We start from the raw sequence: 22,256 nt of genomic DNA, 5'->3' as shown, positions 1-22,256 counted from the left end.
ATTCTTGCCTTACAAACATGCTAAGCTTGACAGCACACCGTTGGAGATGTAGGAAGCAGCTACTCAGACTGGATTTCCCTCTTGATGGTTACTGGGAAGAAGAGGTAAAATGTGGAATGGCAAGTAAGGACGGTCCAGATATCTAATATCCCAGGTTGAATTGCTTCAAAATGTTTGTATTTACCTTAGATGCGACTGATACGATATTTATAGGATTATTAGGTATTTGTTTTTATTGTCAAACTGCTGCTGCAGTTGTACAGCAGGAATGCTAGCAGGCTGGATGTAATGAAATATAATATTAATCTGAGTATTGCCAATCCAGGATCATTGCATAAATGGATTTAGTTTCAAATTCTTTGGCATTGCAATGTCTGCAACATGACCTGCTTGTACAAGGAACACAGTGGAGAGTACGAGAGTGAGACTTGTTTTTATCTAATACAGTGGTTCTTGTTGATGTTCTTCTCTCAGAAGTTCATTTGAAGTAACTTTTCTTGCACAATAGTTCTTAAACTAGGCCTATTTTTATAGTGCATTAAAATACTTAGGCTGGGTGGGAGTCTGCAATAAATAGTTTTATTCCCTGAAGTAATGGCTGCTGGCAACTTCTGCGTTCTTACTCATCAGCTGCTGGTCTTGGTTCTGCTGAATTCATCCTTTTTATCTCTGAAGAGCAAAGGCAGTTCCTTGTGCATGTTGCTCACCCTTGAGTGGGGTCTCATTGATGAGATGCTGTGATGCTGAAGGCAGTTCATTTGGGAGCCTGGCTGTGCCACTGCCACGGCTGGCATTGTGAGGCTCTGCCAATAACAGTGCTGCCTTCAGAACTTCCTCATTGCTTTCTCATGTTATGTCGGAACAAGACAGGCTCAAAAAGTTTATGTATTGAACTTTGCTAGCCATACGCTTAATAAAACCAAGCTGTAAGTGTAATGGTCTCTCTTAAATAAAAGGTCTGCAAGCTGAGGCTGAGCAAAGCAGTGAAGTCACACTGTGGAGGTTTACCTCCTCGTCCTGTTTGGTTGCTTATGTAGTGAGATTGTTACATAAATACAAAACCCCAAGATAAAGAAGGACAAATATATAGCTTCCTAGAAGGCTTTTTAGTTTGTCAAGCAGTGCTAATTTTAGAAATGGGCTGGATGAGGGGCACGGGAGAGAATCATGGTAATGCCGTCAAATGCTTCGGTTATTAGATGTCAAAGCACTCAGCATTTATTTTGCTTGACTGCTTTTTAGTGTTATTGCTTTTAGAAGATAATCAGTGTAGTGGGCAACTGCTTTATTTTCATGCATCTTGTTCCTGTGTCAGCTGTGTTCTTTATGGAATATCTTAAGCTCATCAAATCAAAAAGTCGTAGTTACTTTAATAGCAGTTCAATGATGTGCAGAAAGTTACAAGGGTATGCTTTACTTTGGTGTCTGTTTCTACCATAGCACTGCTGGAAGGATGGAATGGGAACGCAGAGTGGACTTTCCTCACTTGAACGCTGACTCAGACCGAGAACAGAGTGAACCTGGCAGAGTTCCTTGGGAAGATCTGTGCTTCTGGGGCAGACAGGGTGCTGTGTTTTACAACTGCGATGCTCCCTCTCATAAGGAAAAATGATATGGTGATGTAGAAAGGGAGCATAAAAGGGAGAGAGTTGCCTGCCTTAAAAATGTCATAGGCCAGTAGTAGTGCATTTTTTTCCCCTTAAAATCCTGCCTTGCTACTTTGCATCTTTCAAGGCTGTGCAGAACTGCAGGGCCTGTGGTTTAGCTATGGCTGTCACAGGAATGAGCTTCCTGTCATAACGGCTCTGTTCTTCCCCTGCTGTAGCTGACTCATGCTTTGTTGAATGCTGAAGTTAACCCTTAAAAGAGAGAAGTAAGGCAGACCACCTGTTGTTATTCACAGAATGGCCCAGGTTGGAAGAGGCCTCAAGGATCATGAGGCTCCCACCCCCCCCGGCTACAGGTAGGACCACCAACCTTCACGTTTAATAGTAGTCCAAGCTGCCCAGAGCCCCATCAAACCTGGCCTTGAACACCTCCAGGGATGGGGCATCCACAGCCTCTCTGGGCAGTCTGTTCCAGCACCTCACCACAATCCTAGTAAAGAACTTCCCCCTGACATCCAACCTAAATCTTCCTTACTTCAACTTAAAATTTCTCCTTTTTCTGCTTCTTTTCCCTGTTCTCTCTTCAGAGAGGGGTAGGTCCCACCAAGGTGGACAGAGAGCAAAGGATTTTGTCATGCAGGTTGCTGACTGGCTTTCAGATCTGTTCTGGGGCAGGTTGGTGCTGTAAGGCAGTTTTTTGGGCTTTGATGTTTTGGATGTTTTTATCAAGGATGATGAGAAACGCCTCTGTAAAATTACCTGCCTTTTCCTACCTGGATTTAGCAAGATAGTGAGGAGAAGGGGAGGAGTTACTGTTGGGATGGAGCGTCTATAAGGTTTACCTTGAGGCTTCCAGCCCTTCTGTAACTTTGAGAGGATGGTATTTAATCTGGTATTGGTCTTCTGGCGTCTGAAATCTGTTGTGAAGCCATTATACCAGATGGGGTCCTGAATACCCCGGTTGTGACAGAATAGCTGAAGAGGTCCAAATAAATTTGAAAATAAAACAATTTACCTAAGTGCTTTAAGAATAGCACCAGTTCTGCTATTCTTCAGTAATACCGGAGTAGCTCCTTACCAACCTCAGCTCAAGTTTAGCATAAACAGTACCAGATCTCCTTATTGCAAATATCAGCTCCCTAGTGTGGTGGCTGCTGTAGTATGATACTCCTAGAGCGAGTACATGTTTAGAAGCAATACTGATTCATTAATAAAATCTAGACAAAACAAGCAAATTCTCTGCTCATCTTATATCTATAGTTTTTAGTACTCACTTTGAGAAGTTGTATTCTTTCCTTCCCATCCCCTTTCCCCCCAAAAAAATAGAGCTTGGCAAGTTCAAATCATATGATTTAAGTCTGTATCTCAGATAAGGGACTCAACAAAACTGATGAGCTCATGAATGAGCTGAAAGCGTAGACAGGGAAAGCCAAGACAATGCTTATAGCAGCAGCCAGAGCTGTTATGTAGCGCACCTTTTATCACTGCATTTGGACCAGAGTCACTTCCTTGCATCCAAGGCTTTTGGCACTCTGACTCTTCTGTTGATGCAGTTGTAGAGGGTTTGGGCTGCGGTTGTTTTACAGCAGTTTCAAGGAGCTTTTGAAAGGAAGAGCTGTAAACAGGAAAAAAAGTCCTGGTGAAGCATAGAAGCAGAACTGTCAGACTGATCTGTTCCTCCTGTTCTCAAAGCGACACATGTAGATGTGGGAAGTGTGTGCAAGTGGAGGGGCAGAGTTGAAACTCAGTTGCTGACAACAAGTGGCCTCCATCTCTGAGTGAGCTGTGATTGGAAGTTGGTTAAAAAAAAATAAGGAAGGACTGAATAACTGAGAACTAGACTGAAGCTTTACACTGTAGTTGTAGGGGCTCTTCCGATATAGGAACACTGGAAGCTTATCTGCTGTCTTTATAAGATGTTGCAATCACTAGCTGTCTGAAGCTGGAACCTTCCCCCTCCCCCCCCAAAAAAAAGACATTGAAGATGACAGTTGAGAGCTGAAAATACCTTGTGGATCTGAAAGAGTGGGACCCATACACGTTTGTCCATTTCAGATGCTCACTGCTGGGTGAAGTGCACTGCCTTGAGCAATTCATTATGATAGATTGTGAGATTGACTCCTTTTTTTTCCTTTAAAAAGGAAACAAAATGGCTCAGAGCTTTGATTTTTACTGGTAATTAATGCTTAAGACCTCACTGAGTCTTATAATTAATGTTAATAGCCTTATAACTACTCTTCACGTATAATTGCATGTTGGAGAAGTCAAGATTAAGTTGCTGCGCTGTGAGGAATGATAGGCTGTAGCCAAACCATAGTTAAGAACAAAACCTCACAGAGAGAGTGGTGGCTTTCAGGTAATGTTTTATTGATAGTAATATTGTCTGCATACATAGTGCCTTAAAATAAATCTCTATGTGGTCTATTTTCTTCCTAGTAAACAGGCCGTGTGTGCGTATGTAAATGTTGTTGTATTTCTGGAGTGTCAGAATCAGCCTTCAGATAAACTCTTCTCATCCATGTAGAACTGTTTCTTTGTAGCATGTCAAGTGCTTAATACAAAGCTGCTTTTTGTGAGGTGTTTGGCTTTTCAGCACTAAACTGTTGTATGGCACTGAGTCAAAAGCAGCTTTTCCCTTCCCGAAAGCAAAGACTTGGTGTGCTCGACAAAAGGAAGGGGCTTTAAGATCCCACATCTTTGGCATGGCTTCTTGTGATCTGTGGAAGGGAAATGGAAATTGGTTTCTAAAATTCAAGTGAACTTTTACATATTCCCCCTCCCCTCCTTCTCCCACTGAATGCGTTGCACTGTCTTCTGGGGATGTGGACGAGAGAGGAGGCTTGATTATAGGACTGGTCAACACTGATATCTCAAATTTCTCCTCAGAATTTTGAAGTCACAAAGACCAATTGCCTGCATCATCTTGAATCTGATGTGCTCTATTTACCCTTTTCGCTGTCGAAAGGAAGGGTTCAAGTGTTTCCCACAAATGTGTCCTCTTTCCAAGGTGAACAAATAAGGGCTGCGCTACATGCTGCCTTTAGAGCAATATGCAGATGGCTGTTGGTCAACAGCTGCAGCCCTCTGGTATAATGTGAGTGTTTGCCACACTGCTTATTTTAATGAGCTCCATCTGTATGTGGTGTAGGCCATAATAGAAAGCAGTCTGCTTGTTAAGGGGTGTCCATAGCATAGTTTAGATGCTATGGTTTACTCTACTGGGTTGCTAAGATTGGATACCTAAGTGAAGTGTTTGTTTGCTATAGGACCATAGAATGGCTTGAGTTAGAAGGCCTTAAAGATCATCTACATTCCAGTGCAGGATTATTGTACAATATGTTAAAACTTTGCATGAGTAGGAATGGGATGGCAGGGTGAGGCAAGAATAGGGCAACAAAGGAACTGATGTTTTTCCAAAAGAAGCAGCTCAGAGTCTCTTAAGGATTAACTACCAAATGAATTTATTTTCTTCTAAAAGCCATGATGATGGTGGTGTATCATCTGCTATTGAAAGCTTCATAGAGAATACGAAGTCTTACTCAGATAATGTATTAGTGAAGGATCTCAGTACTGAAAGCTAAAGGGAGGTGACCAAGGGAATGCAGTATGGATTCATTCTGATGTGATTTCCAACAGAAGTCCGAGCACTTTTCTTGATCGGAACAGAAAAGAAGAAAAACATTCACTTCAGATTAGGCTTTATAAAACAGCAGTAATGCTATTTTCTTTTTTTAGCTGTATCTTATTCAGGTAAAATTGCTTCAGCCTGAGTTTAAATATATCAGGTATGGCATCTGAAGGCATAGCTGGCTTACTGGGAATGTATGGTGCAACATATTTTCCTTTTCCTCTGCCATAGGTTCAGTATAAATCCTTAAACAGCCTGCCGTACCAAAAATAAGACTGTATAAATATCTGAGCGCATGGAAAAATAGCTTTCCTCTTACTACTGCATTAGAATTTAGAATAATTACTCAGTTTGAGACACTCAATTGGAACCTTTTTAAATTATTAAGGATTCTGAGAACCCAAACATCCAGATTCTGGGCAGATTACTGGAAATGAGCAAGGCAGTGCTGGCACATGCACTGCGATGACCATTACCAAGTAGCATTTCAGGGAAAATGTTTGACAGTTTGTTCTTACAACAGCTGACGGGCTTTTTCAACTATAAGTAAGTGCCAAATTAGTGAACTTCACACTTTACTCTTTGTATTCCACTTGCTTCGCCTTCTATTTCAGATTTGATACAGAGAAAGCTTTAACTGTCTAACTGCACAAATTAGTCATGTAAGTGCTTGTGTTAAAATAATACCGTGGAAGGGAATGAATGCCTTAGACAGCCGTTAGTGGGATCTGTAAGCTTTGTGTTGTGTATTATCAAGGTCACGGGCAGTTGTGGTGGATTCAGCTGAGCTGCAGTTTGTGCTTCGTATCGCTGAAGCGTTACAAGGTTGGGCACTTTTTATGCTATGGCAATGTATAAGAGCCCATAGAAACCAGAGTAGTATGTAACTGAAGATGATTGATAATTTGTGCATGTGAAGAAATCTAGTTTTGGAGGATGATGTATGCTGCGGGAAACACGCATGGCTTTTGAGAGCCCTATTTTGAGTTTCGTGTCATTTGAATGGCATTTGCTAGTAGTAAATGCATTGAACAGAACTAAAATTAGAACTATAGGTCAGCAGTTGAATTTGTTTGATCCTCAGTAGTCTCACAGATAGATGAGGCCTTAAATTTTATAATGAACAGCACTTACTCTCAACTTCTTTCCTGTCTGCCATGTACTGTTACATTTAGTACAAGCCAAAGAACATTCTTATTACTGGTTGTGCAGCCTGTTCTCTTTATCAGGTGAGCTCCATTTTTAGTGCTTCAGTCATCTTTCCAGCAGTACATCTTTTTCCTTTCTTACTCAATTTGTCTTTTGTTCCTGATCTTTTGTTTCTTTTGTCATCTATAGAAATGCTGCTGCACGAGTCAGCTGGGTTGTCACAGAGAAACTTCACAGCATGAATGCGATGGAAAAATAACCTTTTTTCTTATTGAGACACTGTATGGGGACGAGCAGAGAAATCGCTTCCTTACCAACCTGTAGATTAGCGTGTGAGTGTGGCAAAGAGCAGTGTTGCAGCCTTACTTCTGTTGCTTCCTTGCTACCAGATTTGAAAGCTGAGCAAAGGAAAAGCAGGCAGTAATCTGCCTTGGAGGAGTATCCCTTGGAATCAGTAAGCAGCCCAAGCCAGGTTGGTGGTTTATCTCCAGCTGAAAGGGAAGCGCGTGCTGAGTACGCCTTTGCCATCTGTCCCTTGTTGCTCGTGTTCATTCCATTAAGAATGGTGCTTTCGTTGTCCCTCAGAGTACAGAGCGGGACAAGCAGCAGCTGCCTTGCTGGCAATGTGCGCTAATGCCCTAAGGAGATCGGCTCAGGAGGGGCCTGCCCACGAGCTGCAAAAGGGGAGCGCTGCAGGCAGCATGCAGAGGAGAAATGCACAAATCCCTCTTACAGAAGTTGCAGCTTTCACCATCTCTGCTTCTGCCTCTCTCTGTGGGCTGCTCTGTGTATTTCATTGATCCCTTGGATATAGGCTTTTTTGTGGGATTGGTGATAATCAGCCTATGTAGAGTTCTTTCTGCTTCAGAGAAACAGATGTAAGAGCACGGCAGGAGTTCAATCTCACACACTGTTAAGGGAAAAGAAACCCTTCCTTGGGCTTAGTGGCAGTGAGGGATGGCTGTTGTTTGGAACGATGCAAAACCGTGGCAGAATTTGAAAGATCAAACAGCTTGCTTATGGGGGGCAGATGATCACTACTCTTTGCGGTGTGTTTCTTTAAAATTTACATGTACTAGGCTTGATCTTAGCCAAAAGGCTAAGAAATAAGTTGGCTGTGGATGCTCCGTCCCTGGAGGTGTTTGAGTCCAGGCTGGATGGGGCCCTGGGCTTCCTGGTCTACTATTACACATGGAGGTTGGTAGCCCCGTCTGTGGCAAGTTTCATGATCCCCGGGGTCCCTTCCAACCCAAAACATTCTATGATTCTACAGGGATAACAAAAGCTACCAAAGGAGGATAAGATGCTAAATAGTTGGAATGTATTTCAGTTTCTTCAGAGAATGCACAGCTAGGATGTAAGCTGTATTATGGCTTTTTCATTTTCATAGTATGAGTGCTGTGCAAGTCAAGCACTAACATGTTGGCAGGATTAATCACCTGAGGATTCATGTGCTTGTTTAATGAAAGATTTATTCCCCTTGTCTTCATACAAATGAGATGCGATCTTGGTTAGTCTCTGGATGCCACCAAAATGTGAACAATGAAAATGTTATTGTGTAACAAGGGAGAAGGAATAGATGCTTTTGTGTCCAAGCTTTAATGATATTCCATTACACTTAATCTGGGTTCTTGATCTCCACAGGTGTTAAACTTGAGCCTGGCAAACAAACCAAGGGTAATTCCATATCGATCTCTCAAAATGAATTACCTTCCTTATGTTTTTAGTGGGAAAATCTCTTGTCAGGGGAGGCCAAATAATGAGGAATAATTTGTGTTTCAGAATGGCCACAGGAGAGGCAGACTTGGAAGCATCGTCTCAGTGTGCTCTTAGTGTGCGCCCTGAATCCTTTGCAGTGGACATTCAGTGAGCTGGACTTTATTCCTGGTGGTTAGAAGTGGCACCTCCCAGGTGAGCCTCGGATGTGATACACCTGTGAAGCAAGCATCCCTGTCATAAGCTTGGAAGGTTCCTGTGTCTGGTTGTGGAAAGTCAGCCATCAATGAGTATGGGAAGATGCAGGGTGTGTTGGGTTCAGCACCTGTGTCCTACCCAATGCTTTGTGTGTGACTCTGGCTTCTGCCTGGAAGCGGGACAGCAGCACTGCGTGCTGCCAGGCTGGCTGCCAGATACCCTGGGAAGAAACTGCTGCACAATAAATGGACAGGGATGCAGCCCAAAGTCATTTGCTGCAGATCGATGTGTGTGAACGTCCCCCACTGAAAGCACAGTGCCTCTCGGCTGCTGTTTGGTAATGTCAGAGAGGGGAGCATCCTTTCCCTTCTTCCTGTTGGGGTGTGTCATGTTTCCTTGTGTCCAGGTAGCTGCCAGCTGTTGTGTCTCTGCAGGTGTAGCGTGGCATATGGCAGTGATCCGATAGATGCTCTTTAAGCCACGTGAGAATCTCCGAGCACTTTGTTTGCGGTTGTAATGGCATGTGTGTCAGAACCTTGACTATTCATCACGTTTACTTCTAGCACGTAGCTGGATTTATAACAGCAGTTCTGCTATTTGAAGAGAATTAATCTTGCTTTTTCCAGCCTCGCTACGAGCGCTGAACTGGATTTGCACGTGCTTGGATGGCTTTTCCAGTCTTGGTGCTACAGACTTGCAGTGACTTTGCTGACTGTGGCTTTTGTCAGAGAGCTGCTTGCATGACAGGGGAGTGTCCTCCCAGCACTCAAGGCTGCTTGCAGATAACCTTTAATATCGATTTCAAAAACCCTGTTGAGTTAAGAATTCTGCAACCTCTTCTTCTGTACAAGAGGAGCAGTGATCTTTGTGATACTGCTAACTGCTTGTGAAGTGACCATTAATTGTGTGATGCAAGTCTGCCTTTTAGTATGATAGGAAGCCTTAAACCTGCTGTTCAAAAGAGAATGAGCTGAACCCATTCACACGTTGGCCCAATACTCAGTGTGTGTCCGGCTTCGGTGCTCACGTTTCAATGTGCTGTCCAGAGAAACTGCATTCCTTTCCTGGTGTACTACTTACTGTTCCTTTGCTAGGAGTTATATGAAGCACAGGCTGTGCGTTTTGGAACACTGCATCTCCTAGATAGGCTGAGGCTTGATGACCTCAAAGCTGTTTTTTTTTTAAACCTTTTTTGGCACCTTTATCTCTGAGTATAAATAGCTCCCAAGCCCATTCCTCAGCACTGGCTAAGCAGAAAGGAGTGTTAAATGCTTTTGCAAGGTGAAAATAGGCTTTCTCAGTTACTTGTGTATGGAGCGTGTCCAAGCTGCTCGATATATTTACTCGCTTCCATTCCCTAACAAATGTTATACCACAAATTCGGGCAGCATCTGCAGGTTTTGCATGACTGTGTTTAAAATGCTCTCCTAACAGCAGAGGGTTTGTGCTGGGCTTACAGACAATCGAGGCTCTCCATAAATCGGTTATATACAGCTACTGGAAGCAGCTCTTTCTGCAGTGTACACATACAGTTCTTAAACAGTTTTCAGGTTGAACTGTTTACTGGTTTTCCTGAAGAATCGCTTCAAATGGTCTCTTGCTTTTATGGTATTTTGTGTGAGCAACTGGACAAGTTTGCCATTTGTGCCTTTCAGTCTCAATCGATTTTATGTTTCTCTTAACAAATGGGCTTGGCATGTGTAGATTTTTATCAGCACCCTGCCTGGTAGAAGATGGGAGGTACGTGGGTTCAATAAGCTCATGTTTCTGCCAGAGAGGAGCAGGTGGGCAGAACCTGATCTGGATTTCAGTAGAAGCAGCCTAACTAATAGAAGAAAATACACCAAAGTGTATCCCTGTGTTGTCTTTTGTTGTCTAACCTTGAGGCCTACTGTAGTTACCAGCAAGCTGCTTTGTTATTGTTATTAATATTGTGTGTTAATATTTTTCAGTGGCTGCAGGCAAAGCAGGTGTCTCTGAAACCTGATGTTCTGTATGTCTGTGGCTGTACACAGACAGCAGCTGCATTAAAAAGCCAATGGAGCATGATAGGCTGTCATTGCTCACAATGAAGCCTGTGCTAGACTGGTGACCGTACACAGGGTCCATTTGTAAGAGCACCGGGGCCACTCTCTCTGCAAGGGCTGGCAGCCAGGCTGGAGCTGGGGTCGGGTAATTGAGCCAGGACAGCAAATCACAGATCCTGGAATGCTGGGCTGGGAGGCAGGAGGCAAAATGCTGCAGGAGGTTTTGCCTGTACAGAAGCATTTAGTGGAGTTTTCCACTTTTCTTTGGAGCTCTGAGGTGCTCCCACTTAAAGCAGCATAACTGTCACCAAAGTGCTCTGCTGTCATATTTATTCCTGCTCATTCATTTAAAAACAAGCTTGGCAGGCAGCTGTGGCAGCCTGCGTGAAGTGTTATGAACACTTTAAACCTCTCACTGTTCTGTTTTATTCCTGCTGCAGTTAAGTTCTGAGTGCCAGAAGCATCTGAATAGCTTTGAATACCTGGTTCCTTTTGAGTGGCTGCTATTTAAAGAAATAACATGAAGGTTTTGTTGGAGGTGTTCAAAAAGCATTCATGAAGCTGAGGATGGAGACACTGAACATAGACTATAGGCAGAATAAAGTTAGGGATTAAGTTTCTGTGGGAGAAAAATGTGGAGCCTTAGTACAGACCCGAAGCATCCCCATCCTCTTGTTACCTTTGTTGGTTTGCTTCAGCTTTATTTGTCCCTTCTTTATTCTTTGTATAGGTGATGGAAAGGCATTTGGAAGGGGAAGTGATTTAAGAAAGTCTGAAATACCATGTAGGTACACAGGGGAATGGGCCTTCAACAGTGGTCACGTATCCTCTTTATTATCCTATCCTATGGTTGTCTTAAAAAGTGCTGGTATCTTCATCCGCATTTTCCATGATAGAATTTTCAGGCAACGGAAGTCTTATACTGTAAATATAGGGGACCCAGCGTTGTGTGATTGAAGTGCTGCCTCTTTGGTTACTCGGAACGTTTGCTTTGTTTGTTACTCCCTCTTGTGGGTTTCAGGACAGACTGAACAGGCTAAAAGTTCACTCTTGGCCTTTCCGTATGGAGCAATTCATCACCATTACTCCTCTGACCTGCTAGATGCGATGCTGACCTTCAGACTTGCCTCAGTGCATACATAGGAGAATTAGAGCATTCTTTTATTTCAAGAAGACTAAGTCTGGGTGGTACCTTTTAAAAACAGAAAACAAGTATTTTCTTCGTACTTGTGCTCAGAAACTTGCAATTCTGTACCATTATTGTGTTGCGCGGCTTGTTTTCTCCTAAAAGTAGATGAGAGTGTGTTGTAGCATTTCTCTCTTGCAGACTTGGCAAACACATGATACAGTGACTGTATTACGATCTCTCATATCTCTTCTGCTGCAGTCAGCACTTCTGAGGTGCGGTTTGCAGAGAGCTGCTATGCTATGCGAGTTGCTTCTGCAAACTAAATACCCCAAAAGAGCTGTGTTTGCTTCCAGCCTGCTCTCCTGTGTACCCAATAAATCCAAACGAGGTTAGCTGTGCAGAAGATTAAGCTCTTGCTAGAGTTTGTCATTCGTTCTGCTGGCATAATGCTTGTGTAATGTGTTGTGTGAAGATTTCCAAGTATTACCTCTTGCATTTGTTTTCCTCCAGAGGGACATTTAATCTTTTCTCTGGGCAAGAAACCAAAGCATGGTGAAATTCTGTATTAATTGACGATGAAGACCGGTGCAACCTACTGATTATTTTGTGGCACGAAGTTCCGAGAACTTCCCACTGACCTATAGCAAAATGTAAAGGTCTCACACTAAGGATGATTCTCAAGCAGTTCACACAGCCTAACTCCAGTGTTAGGCCATCTGAAGATAACATTTCAATAGGTCTTGGCTTTGGAAGCTGTTCTTCCACTTGGTGTGGCCATGCGATGCTCAGAGTAAAAGCCTCTTCAGGAAACTTTTCCTGCATCAACTCTGACCTCTGGTCTGACGATCTCACGCTGGAAATTGAGAAGTGTCATGCCTTCACTGGGAAGCTGTACTTAGTGCCTCATTCACGGAGCTTTGCACACTCTCATTCTTCTTTCCAGCTAACCAGAATGATGATGGTTTTACAAATGAAAAAGCCTACACCCAGCTCAGCCTGTTTGAGCCATTGTGTTTAACTGAGAAAGGAAAAATAAGTACAACCTGTATCTGGTGTTTCTTTATGAGGTGTTTAGGTTTTTAGGAGACAACTTACCGGACTGAAGAAACTTCTGTTTGTGTTGAAGCTCTTTTTGTGTTTGCTGCAGGAGTAACACTATATATGTGGCTGTAGCAGTGTATGTAGCAGTGGCTGCCCTTGTTTTGCTCATTTCAGAAACTGAGATAAAGCAGTCACCTTGTAAACAGGAAAGAGGAGCAGCAAGTTCCTTTCATTCCAGGGCTAATCCCTAAAAAATAATGGGAGAGCTGTTTGTATATAGAAACAGAGCTATGGCTGTTAAATCTTGGGTGTTGCAGGCTTTGGCTCATGTCTCCTGTACTTTTTATTTTCATAAGCATCTTAATTCCTATCCTCCTTGTGTTCTTGCTTGATATTCATCATCTGTTTTGTCTATATGTTTTCTATGTATCCCACCATGTTTTTTGCTTAGTTTGGAGTATTTTCAACCTGTCCCTCAAAACAGCATTAGTAACTTTTGAATTATGTTTTTCCTCAACTAATAGCTAATGGGTGCTGCTTTAAGCTGAGATTTGTGTTGACATGTGAACGTGCTAAAATTGCTGGGCTGTGTTGCATAGTTATTCAGATGATGTTTGGGATGTGGGTACCACACTTTGGTCTCCACTGACTATATTGCTTGTAGCATTCTCTGTATAGCGGTTCTTATTTATGTTTCAAATGTTTTTTACCAGTCAGGAACAAAAGCTTTGTTTATGTCCATGTTCAAAAAGGTGCTGGCATTCACCCAGCCCAGAGCCCTTCCTGACCTGTGTTTATGCTATAAAGAAGCCACTGAACTAGTGCTGTTTATTGGCAGCTCCAAATTTGGCTATTGTGCTTACTTCTTCCATGAGCAGCATGGTCAGCACAACTGTTTGCTCTTTGCTGGTGTGTACCAACAGCTGAATTCAATTTGCGTATGTGCTTCCTTACTGAAGTTCTACTGTCACCTGGGCGCTTGCAGACCAGCCCTATTGGGAAACATGCTGTTTGCAGCTTGGCGTTTGCTAGAAGGAATTGGCGGAGCGTTACCAAGGATCTGAAATAGAGTTCCATTTCTTTTCTATGTGCAGTATTGCACTAAGATGTCAAGCTGGAGAGAATGCAGAGCCATTATGGCAAGTGGAAGGGACCACTGAACTCAGCTTCCTGCAAGTGGGTGTTTTAGGAAACAACGCTGGGGACCTTATTATATTCTTGTCAAATTGCAGCATTTGCTCTTACTGTCGGTTGGTTTTCTTGGGTTTTTTCCTACTGGATGTCATTTTACATTCGACAATTGTGATTTGCTTATCTGTCTGAATGATCCAGCCGTTTCCAAGGTCAGCGCTGACTGCCTTGAAACTACTTTACATGAATAATGGTCTTAAGCTCAAGTATGTGGAAGAATGAAGTCTTGCATAGGCTGCATAAAGCTCATGGTTTTATTCTTTGAGATAACAGCTGTGGAGTGGCATCCAAATGCTTCCCCGATGGGAGCAGTCACTTGCGGACTAGAGCTGATCGGGGATGCTAACTGAAGATGTGACTGAAATGCTGATACCGTGTTGGTCCTCTGCCAGGTTGGTACACCACCTATAGTAAAGTGGTCAGGATTGGAAACTGCAACACGCTCCTGCAGGGCTGCCCACAGCCTTTGCGCTGGGATTGTTCTTGCCTCCCTTCTGTGCTGTATTGGAGTACGAAAATGGGATGGGGATTGCTAAACAGCCGTGAAAATGGAATGCCCTCTGTATATACAGACCAACCAGTTTAGGATCGCTTTCCGTTTGTAACCAATCATCTTCCCATTCTGCAGGCTCTTTAGCTGCAATACTTTAAACAGAAGTGTTGGGTTGTTGTTGTTTTTTTTGTATTTAATGGAAAGCCTGCAGAACTGATTAGCTGTCACACTCATTTTCTTCTGGAGTCATGTTTAACTCTGCAGCATTCTCACGTGGAGGGGGTTTGTTTAGAATGAAGGAGGCGCTTCCAGCACTTTCCCTCCTCCCACTAGTCCAGAGTGCCTTAAAGCAGAGCACTGCTTATAGCTGAACCAGCTGCAGTGAGCCAGCGGCCTGGGATGCACGGCAGGCCCAGCGTTGTGCCAGAGACCACTCCAGGAGAGCAAACCCCTGCGGAACTGCTCTGCAAACTTGTTATTGTTAGTGTGCATGAGCTGCACGAACAGGTAGGAGAAAAAAGAGACTTTATCAGCTTTCTGAATAATGCATGAATTTCACAGTATCACTACTGTTTTTTTTCCCCCCCAGGAGGTTTAAAAAGCAAAGGGTTTGCTAAGGGAATAAATGCCTCCTAACTGCTGCTAGGGTCTATGACAATTGCTGCATGATACCCCCCCTGTTACAGGTGTGTTAAGGTCAATTCCTTATGGTAGCATGAGCTTTGGCAATCCATGCGATCTCATGATGGAGTTCAGTTATTGTTTAGACTGTATTTTTAGCAGCAGCTTTTTGTGACTGCATGGCAATACAATTTATGAAGTAAGACGCAACTCCTTAATTGTCTCTTATGTTGTAGAGCTGTACACAGTGTTCACTGTAGCTCTCTGCAAAGTAAACATTTGCTTCATTTATGGGGAAAGGGTTCTTGTCAACAAGACTTCCCAGCTCCTGGTCACATGCTTGAATTATCTCCGAGATGGGTTTTCTGGCAAATGCGAAAGCAAATGTTTTGCAAGTTCATGCTGTTCATATGTAAATTCCTCATTAGCTGTGGGTTTCTTCTCCTCTTTCTCTTCTTGGTGTTTGGCTTAAAATGTTAAGCACGGAGAGCAAGAATGCTGACCCGTTAAGCAGAGATAACTCGTGCTTGCACCATCCAGATGCCAAAGGGGAATGGCTGCCTGATCATTCTCCTGACACTTGGACGTTAACAGAGAAAAACAAACTTCTGGAATTCTGAGGAACAAAATAAGAACTCGCTCTTGGGACACCCTTGCAAGAAGAGCTTGCCACGAGAAAAACTAGTTTAATGTCCCAACAAACCCTAGTCTCACAGGATCGTGTGGTGTGAATAAGTAAGTCAGGAAAAGATGCTGAGGTTGCAGTTGGGCATCACACGAGGCACAGCAGCTCATCTTTTGGTCAGTTTGCCTCTGTAGGTGGCCTTAAGCGTTGGAAAATTGGACACTTCTCCAAGTCAGTAGTTAGGATAAGATGATTGACAGTGTGAGTCTTTCATGTTTGCAAAGGTACTTCAGGTAAAGAAATGATCGTTGTACATTTGAGTTGACATGCTGTTTTATTTCTCTGTAGTGAACATGAAGGTGGAATGTTGTGAGCAGTTTCCTTCCTCTTCCTCGCTGTGTCACCATCTAGCCTCAATCGAACATCATCTGTTGATACTGGCAGTACGTTTTGGTGATGGAAACCGGACATTGTTTTCCTAAGAAGCATTTAGTTGTGTGCATTTGAGTTCATTGCCTTGGTGACGGTTTACAAGGAGGTTTTGTTAACTCTGCCAGCTGAGCTGCAAGGGTGCCAGGATGCCCACAGCAGGCAGTCACGATAAAGTGAGATGCATACGTAGTTTCTTCTGTCTTCATGACTTCAGTAGGTTGTTACTCCATAGGTTTTTATAGACATTCTTGCAATTAGAACAACATTATGAACTGAAGGAGGAAAAAAACTCTGGAGTAACTACATTATTCTTCTGTTATGATGTGCTTGCCAGCCTTTTTGTCCTTAACTTGAGCCTTGCATTTCCCTTTTTCGCTGTCAGGAATGCCAGTAATAAATACAATGCTAGCATTCTAAAATACTCTACTTGAATATACAAAGAATACACATTAGATATTTTCTTACTATTTTTAAGATAGAAATGCAGTCAGCTGAGTTGCAGGTGGAGGTGAGGGACAGCATTGCAGTGTGGCTGTTAAGATTAATATAGGGGTGGTCTAATCTGGAGCCGTGTTGCAGGTTTTCTCAGTGCTATTCATTGTCTGTAAAGATTTTGGCCTTTATTTTAACTTGAAGCTCTGCTTCCATTTGCTTTTGGTGACTATCCCTGGTGTGACATGCCCCGAAGACATCAGTTGGGTGTGAACTGTGTTGGAGGGCTCCTCTGGGTTTCTCAGCAGTTGTTCTCTGTCAGCTTAGTGGTGCTGAATGGCTTTGGCGAGCAATCAAGTAAGATGCAGCATTGGCTGCCTAGCTTGGGTCTCAGCTGATGTAGTTACAGCATCATGTGTGCTTGCATTTCATTGCTGTGCCTGGAGAATCCTTCAGAGCATCAGAGGAAGGAGAGGTGAGGAAGAGAGCAGCATGTCTGTAGCAGTTCCTTATCCTGGGAAATCCAGCAGCAACAGCTTGCAAATCCAAGGAGAACGTGTAGAATCCATGTAGAATCAAGGCAGTCGTGCCCAAGTGCACATCTTGAATGCTCCCAACTGTATATTTCTGAGGGGAAGAAAATGGAAGTTCCGAGGTATTAAAATGACCTCCTAATCCTGGAAGTCTGTGGCACGCTGTGTGTTTTGACTTACCCTGAGGTTTGAAGTGCTTTCTTGAGTAAGCCCATTGAAAACAAACATCTCGGGTTCTATGTTGGTTTTAGAAGTAATTGAAAAAAGGTGTGTGTGGGGGGGAGATTCTTAGTATCATAGGCCTTATATAGGAAATATTCATGTTTCTAGTGTATATTCTTAGTGACGTACAGGATACAAATCTGTACAGGTTTGCCTGTGAATTAGAGGTGAGTTAGATTCTTGTTGATCGTGAAAGCCATATAGCAAATCATCTGTTTCATCCTCTTGTAAAATACCACACACTTCTTCATGTTGAGTTACTGTACTTCCCTATGTGAAGAAAGACAGTTTATCTGTGAAGAATTAAGTTCAGAAAGTGGCTCCTGTTCCACCTTGGGTGAAGCTGCCACTGAAGAAGCTGAAGAACGCGCTTTCCAGCTAGATTTGGTTTGAGTGTTTCTGCAATGCTTTGCTGCGCTGAGCTATGCAGGATAACTGCTTGGTGATGTCAGACTGCAGCCCTAGAGCGAGGCAATCTGCTGGGCCTTAGAAGTTGTGTGAGGACCTGGATTATTTGTTATTCTTTCAGTCCTGTTAAATTTTTGTCAGCAAGAGCAGAGAATGCCGGAGTGTGAGGGAAACGGAGCAGACTGGAGCTCCCTCCCAGTGCCTGTGATGGAGGAGCAGCGTGTCTGTCTCGCCTGCCCGGGAGCAATAGGATGTGGCTGTGTCTCGCAACCACCAGCGAAAGCAGCCAGCTGGTTACCTGGTTACATTCTGAGTGCAAATAGTGCCAGCGCTTCCAAATTAGCTAAAATATTGTCAGCGGCATGGAAAATACAGGAACAGGGTGCTCTGCCAGCAGGAGAGTTGAGCTCTTCGTGCAGGGCTGGCAGCTCATGGAAAAACTGAGCTCAGCTCCTGGGCGGAGACTGCACGAGGTCCCAACCTTTGCCGGTGACCAGGAAAGCAAGAGCAGGGTTTGGTTGCTGGTGACCAGGAAATAGAGAGCAAGGTTTTGTTGCTAAGGGAGCACCCTGTTTTGCTTGTCTGCAGCCCTGCACTGCGTGCCAGGAGGAGATGACTCGTAGTGCCTGCTATTGTTGCTGCTGCAAACCTCTTTGGGTAAAAGGAGCTGCTTAGGGTTTTCTTTGTGCCCTGGTGGCTTCCCCCCTGCCCTCGCCTCTGCTTCCCAGTCCGAATCAGGAGGGCTGCGTGTGGCTCTGGGCAGCCTGGTCTGGTGGTTGTTGACCCTGCGTAGAGCATGGGGTTGGGATGAGATGATCATTGTGGTCTTTTTCAACCTAGGCCATTCTGTGGTTCTTATGCTGGAACATCTGGTTTACACCGCTTCCCTGAGCTCAGCTCTACCCGAGCCAATGCAGCGTATTCATAGAATTGCAACAAATTCGAGGCAGTTGAGTGTTTTATTTGAGATGCAAACGCCGATGGTGTGAACGTCTGCGTGTAGGCATCTGTTCGAGTGCTTCCGGTTGTTAACGTTCAGTGTGCTCGGAGATGCAGCTGGGTTGTGCTGCCCAGAGGGCAGCCGTAGGCTAAGCGGGTGGTTGTGCCGTTGTTGCTGGCGTTTATCTCTCTCCAGCACTTAAAGGAAGCTGTTAGCCTGGGAAGCTCTGCAACCGTTCTCACAATTGCCTTCTCTGCATGAAGAAGTACGCCACGGCGTGAATAGCAATCGGTAGAAGCTGCAGCCGGCGTGCCGATAAGCGCCAAGAAGGCACGAAACGCGTGTAGCTGTGACATCGGTACCGGCGGGCGCTGCTGACTCACAGCGAGTACCGACAGCCCGCGGGCACGGAGCGCTGCCGCGCTCGGACTTCGGCTCCGGGAAGTGCCGGCAGCGCGTCGTTCCCCGCGGTACGCCGTGCTGCTTCCCCCAGCACGAGCCTGGCGGGGTCCGCTCGGAGGAGCCGGGTGGGACTTTGCACCTCTTTCATGCGAAGATCCAACTGCAGCCATGCCGATGGAAGAGGACTGCCTGAGCCCAGAGGCTCAGAGACTGGTACGGCGGCGGGGGAGTGGGGATGCTACGGGTCTTACGGTCCGAGTCACAACCGGGCAGCACCTGCGCTCATTTAACCCTTCGGGGGCTGCTCAGCATTTAATCGGCTTTCAGAGCGCTTAGTAAGCGGTGTCCCCTCTTGGGTGTATTTGTCCTGAACGTGCCTGCCCCTAGTGTAAACCGTAGCGGGTTTGGTTTTATCGCCTCTTGAGGAAAGTATCTTTGCAGTCTGCGTTACAGCCCAGGTTACCCGGCTGCGTGCAGTGAAGCTCTTGGCCGCTTAGCGAGCTGCTGAGCAATGCTGTGCTCCTAAATTGCTTCCTCCGGGTTTCTGCTGTGTTAGAGCTGCACGTGCCTTTGGCTGAATTCAAACGTTATAATCATAGATGCTTAGAGAAAGTTATGCTGTTTGTTGTTCTGGAGCGTGTGTTTGTAAGATTTGGAACAGTCTGTGAGAACGGTCTCATTTTGGGCATGCCTTGTAATTAACAGCACCTCTACAGCAGCGGGGTGCCAATTGTTGGCACTGACTGGCGCCCACAAGTAGCTGTTAATTCCCAATGCCTCGTGTTTTCTAAGCCTTTTTAAAAAATAAAGTATAGGAATGTGAGTTATTTGCTTTTCAAATTGACATGGGAGCAGATACGCCAACTTAATTTCTTCTTGCGCTTTGTAAGTGAAGTTTAAAAGCAGCCCCGTGTCTCCATGGAACTGTAATAGGTGTTACTGGGCTGCCGATGTGGGTTGCTGATGTGAACTGTCATCCTCCCGGTTCCTCCCTCACCGTCACCCAGTGGAACAGAGTGAGGCTGTCAGACCTGTCCATAATGATTCCCACCGTCTGAAGGATGATGGCGGCCTGTGGTTATTAGAAAGGAATCCTTACCTTTATATTTAGTAGTCATTTGCATGTAAGAGAAAGGTGAAGAGCTGGGCAGGATGTGGGCTGACCAATCCCTGTGTGATTCATCGGCTGTTCGTCACATGAGTAAGTGGTGCAAAGTGTGCTTAGGCTCCCAGCTCAGATGCAAAGAACATCAGGTAGATGCACTCTGACCATCTCCACTTACAGACACCCTTGTTCACTTACAGACACCCTTGTTTCAATGTGAAGGAGCGGGTATTATTCACAGTGAGCTCCAGGAGCTCAAGTGAAGGCAAGGTGATGGAAAACACTGCAATCACTTAGCAGACGTTGAGCCAATAGACGTATGTCTGCTGCCTTAGGAGAATCTTTCAAATCAGGTGCTGCTTGTGTAAATAAGCCTTACACTTTTTAGGAGTACAGCAAACCTTGCCAGGTTGCTTTTGACTAATGAAGCATGTGACTTATGTAAATGGAGAGAGCAGTTGTGTAACACTTGGAGCAAAAGCTTTTCCATGCAGGGTACTGGGCTGGAGTGGCAGCTCCCATGAGAAGCTGCGCTCGCAGCAAACAAATAGCTGGCTCTGTCTTAAGCATAAGATAAGCAGCTTATGTTAGCCTGAGAAAAGTTGTTAAAAGAATACGTAAAAGCTGTTGTGTAGTTTGCAGGTTTATTTTTGTGGTAATAAGATCGGGGAGCTTTTTGAGCTTGATTTTGTGCTTAGAAACCAACACTTGACTGTTAAGTTTTGGAAGCCGATGGCCTTGAATACATTGGATTTAAGGACTGCTTTGTATAGATTGCTAACTATTATGCGTGTAGCTTTGCTTTAAGTCAACACAGTCGTTTTCCAGCGCTGAGAGAAGCGGCTAATTTCCTGCCTTTGTTGGCTGTTTCTTGGGGCTTCCAGTTTAACAATGACCCCTTGAGTCTTTCCGAAAGGAAAAGCTCCAAGAATGCACACCTTCAGGATGTGTGTCATTAGCATCTACCTAACCAAGTCACCCAAAGAATTCCCTCATGGAGACAGAAACAAGTAGGCAGCTTCTCCAGGCTAGGAAGCCTGCCTTTCTGTTGCCTTTGCCCTTCAAGCATCAGTGCTGGGCACACCGCACTACTCACTGGTTCCCAGCAGTGACTGAAAAGGATCTTCAGCCATCCCTAGTTCTGCCCATAGCCTGGTGCTGTGGGCTGTTTGATGTTGGAAAGCTCATAGCCAGTGCCTGCCTTTTCTCATCAGTAGTGATCCAGGTTATTTAATGTTAGCCTGCTCGGAGCTGAACGTACTGAACTCCTTCATGCACGATAAAGATCTGCACAGCACTGGATTTTGCTTTGGAAACTGAACAGGGCTGTGGAGCGCAGAGCAAGTGGACCAACAAAAGCAGCCGGCGTTTTGCAGTGCAGCGGGGTGTTTGCTTTGGGGCTTTGAGTCTATAAATCACCCCGGGCAATTGCAATAAAATGACAAAAATGCAGGATGTGTAGCTGGAGTGTTTGAGCAACTCCCTTGAATTAAGGCGATAGTTCTTCAGCTGCTGTAGGTTTCCATGTTCTGAGCACCGTGCTGTTTCTCTCCTTGTTTTTCCCACAGGCTTTTACAGAAGCCCCTTAGGGTTTATTTTGGATGACATGCACAATGCAGCTGAAGCTGCCAGCGCTCCTTGTCAGATGCACAATAGTTCATAAAGGGAAGTTACAAAGGCTTTCTAATGAGTGCAATTAGGCTTTGTGTTTTTATTCGTGTGTTTTTTGCCAGTGATCTGCTCCTTCTGATTGAGGTATTGCTCATGGAGTTGGTAGTGATTTTTAGATAGGTTTAAGACTTGCTTCTTTCTATCTTAGTGATTTTTCCATCTCGGATCCATTTAAGAGCTATTTATTTTGGCAGCCTCGAGACTTGCATTTCAGCTCTTGAAGTTTGACTTGCAGAAGCCCGCATACATTTGTGTGTGCAGTGTGCTGAGCACTGAGCCCCTTGCAAGATACGGGCACCTCCCTGTGCCTTGGAGGTGACTCAGGTCTGGTGTCGGACAGGTGCTTGGGCTGGAGGGAGGCCAGATCCGTTCAGACAGAGCCCGCTTTGGTGTAGTCAGCACGAAGAAATGTGAAGTCAAAGCTGCCCCTTGCAGGAATCAGGGCACTGTTAATGCAGAAACAGAGCCTAAGTGTGTGGTTTGATAAACATAGACAAGTTGAGTCCCCTGCTTTTGAGGAAGAGGTCCCTAATAAATGTGTCACTGCTATGTGTTTCTCTATAGCTTGTGACTGTTAGTTTGGCTTGTGTTAGGATCCTTTGCTTGCCTGCAGCTCGTGTTGTGTTGTTGGGGTGGCTGCCACTGTCAGCAGGCGTGCTGTGCTTTCACACAGGGAAATCTATGAT

The 22,256-nt window shown here is 44.6% G+C and overlaps 1 protein-coding gene across 36 annotated transcripts in view; it reads left to right on the top strand.

Annotated features, from left to right (window-relative positions):
* The window catches only part of LRRFIP1 (LRR binding FLII interacting protein 1), an 87,275-nt gene that overhangs the window by 11,775 nt on the left and 53,244 nt on the right, over positions 1-22,256 (top strand). For 12 of the 36 annotated variants that reach the window (XM_072341336.1, XM_072341339.1, XM_072341338.1 and 9 more), the window contains exon 1: positions 18,502-19,007. The exons of the other annotated variants lie outside the window; for them this stretch is intronic. In XM_072341336.1, coding sequence (XP_072197437.1) covers positions 18,963-19,007 — 45 coding nt within the window. In that variant the 5' untranslated portion in view covers positions 18,502-18,962. Of the gene's footprint in view, positions 1-18,501; positions 19,008-22,256 lie in introns of those variants that run through there. 36 annotated transcript variants of the gene reach the window in all.

Source organism: Excalfactoria chinensis, chromosome 7, assembly GCF_039878825.1.
Source record: "Excalfactoria chinensis isolate bCotChi1 chromosome 7, bCotChi1.hap2, whole genome shotgun sequence".
NCBI lineage: Eukaryota > Metazoa > Chordata > Aves > Galliformes > Phasianidae > Excalfactoria > Excalfactoria chinensis.
This window is presented reverse-complemented; position numbering and strand designations above follow the sequence as displayed.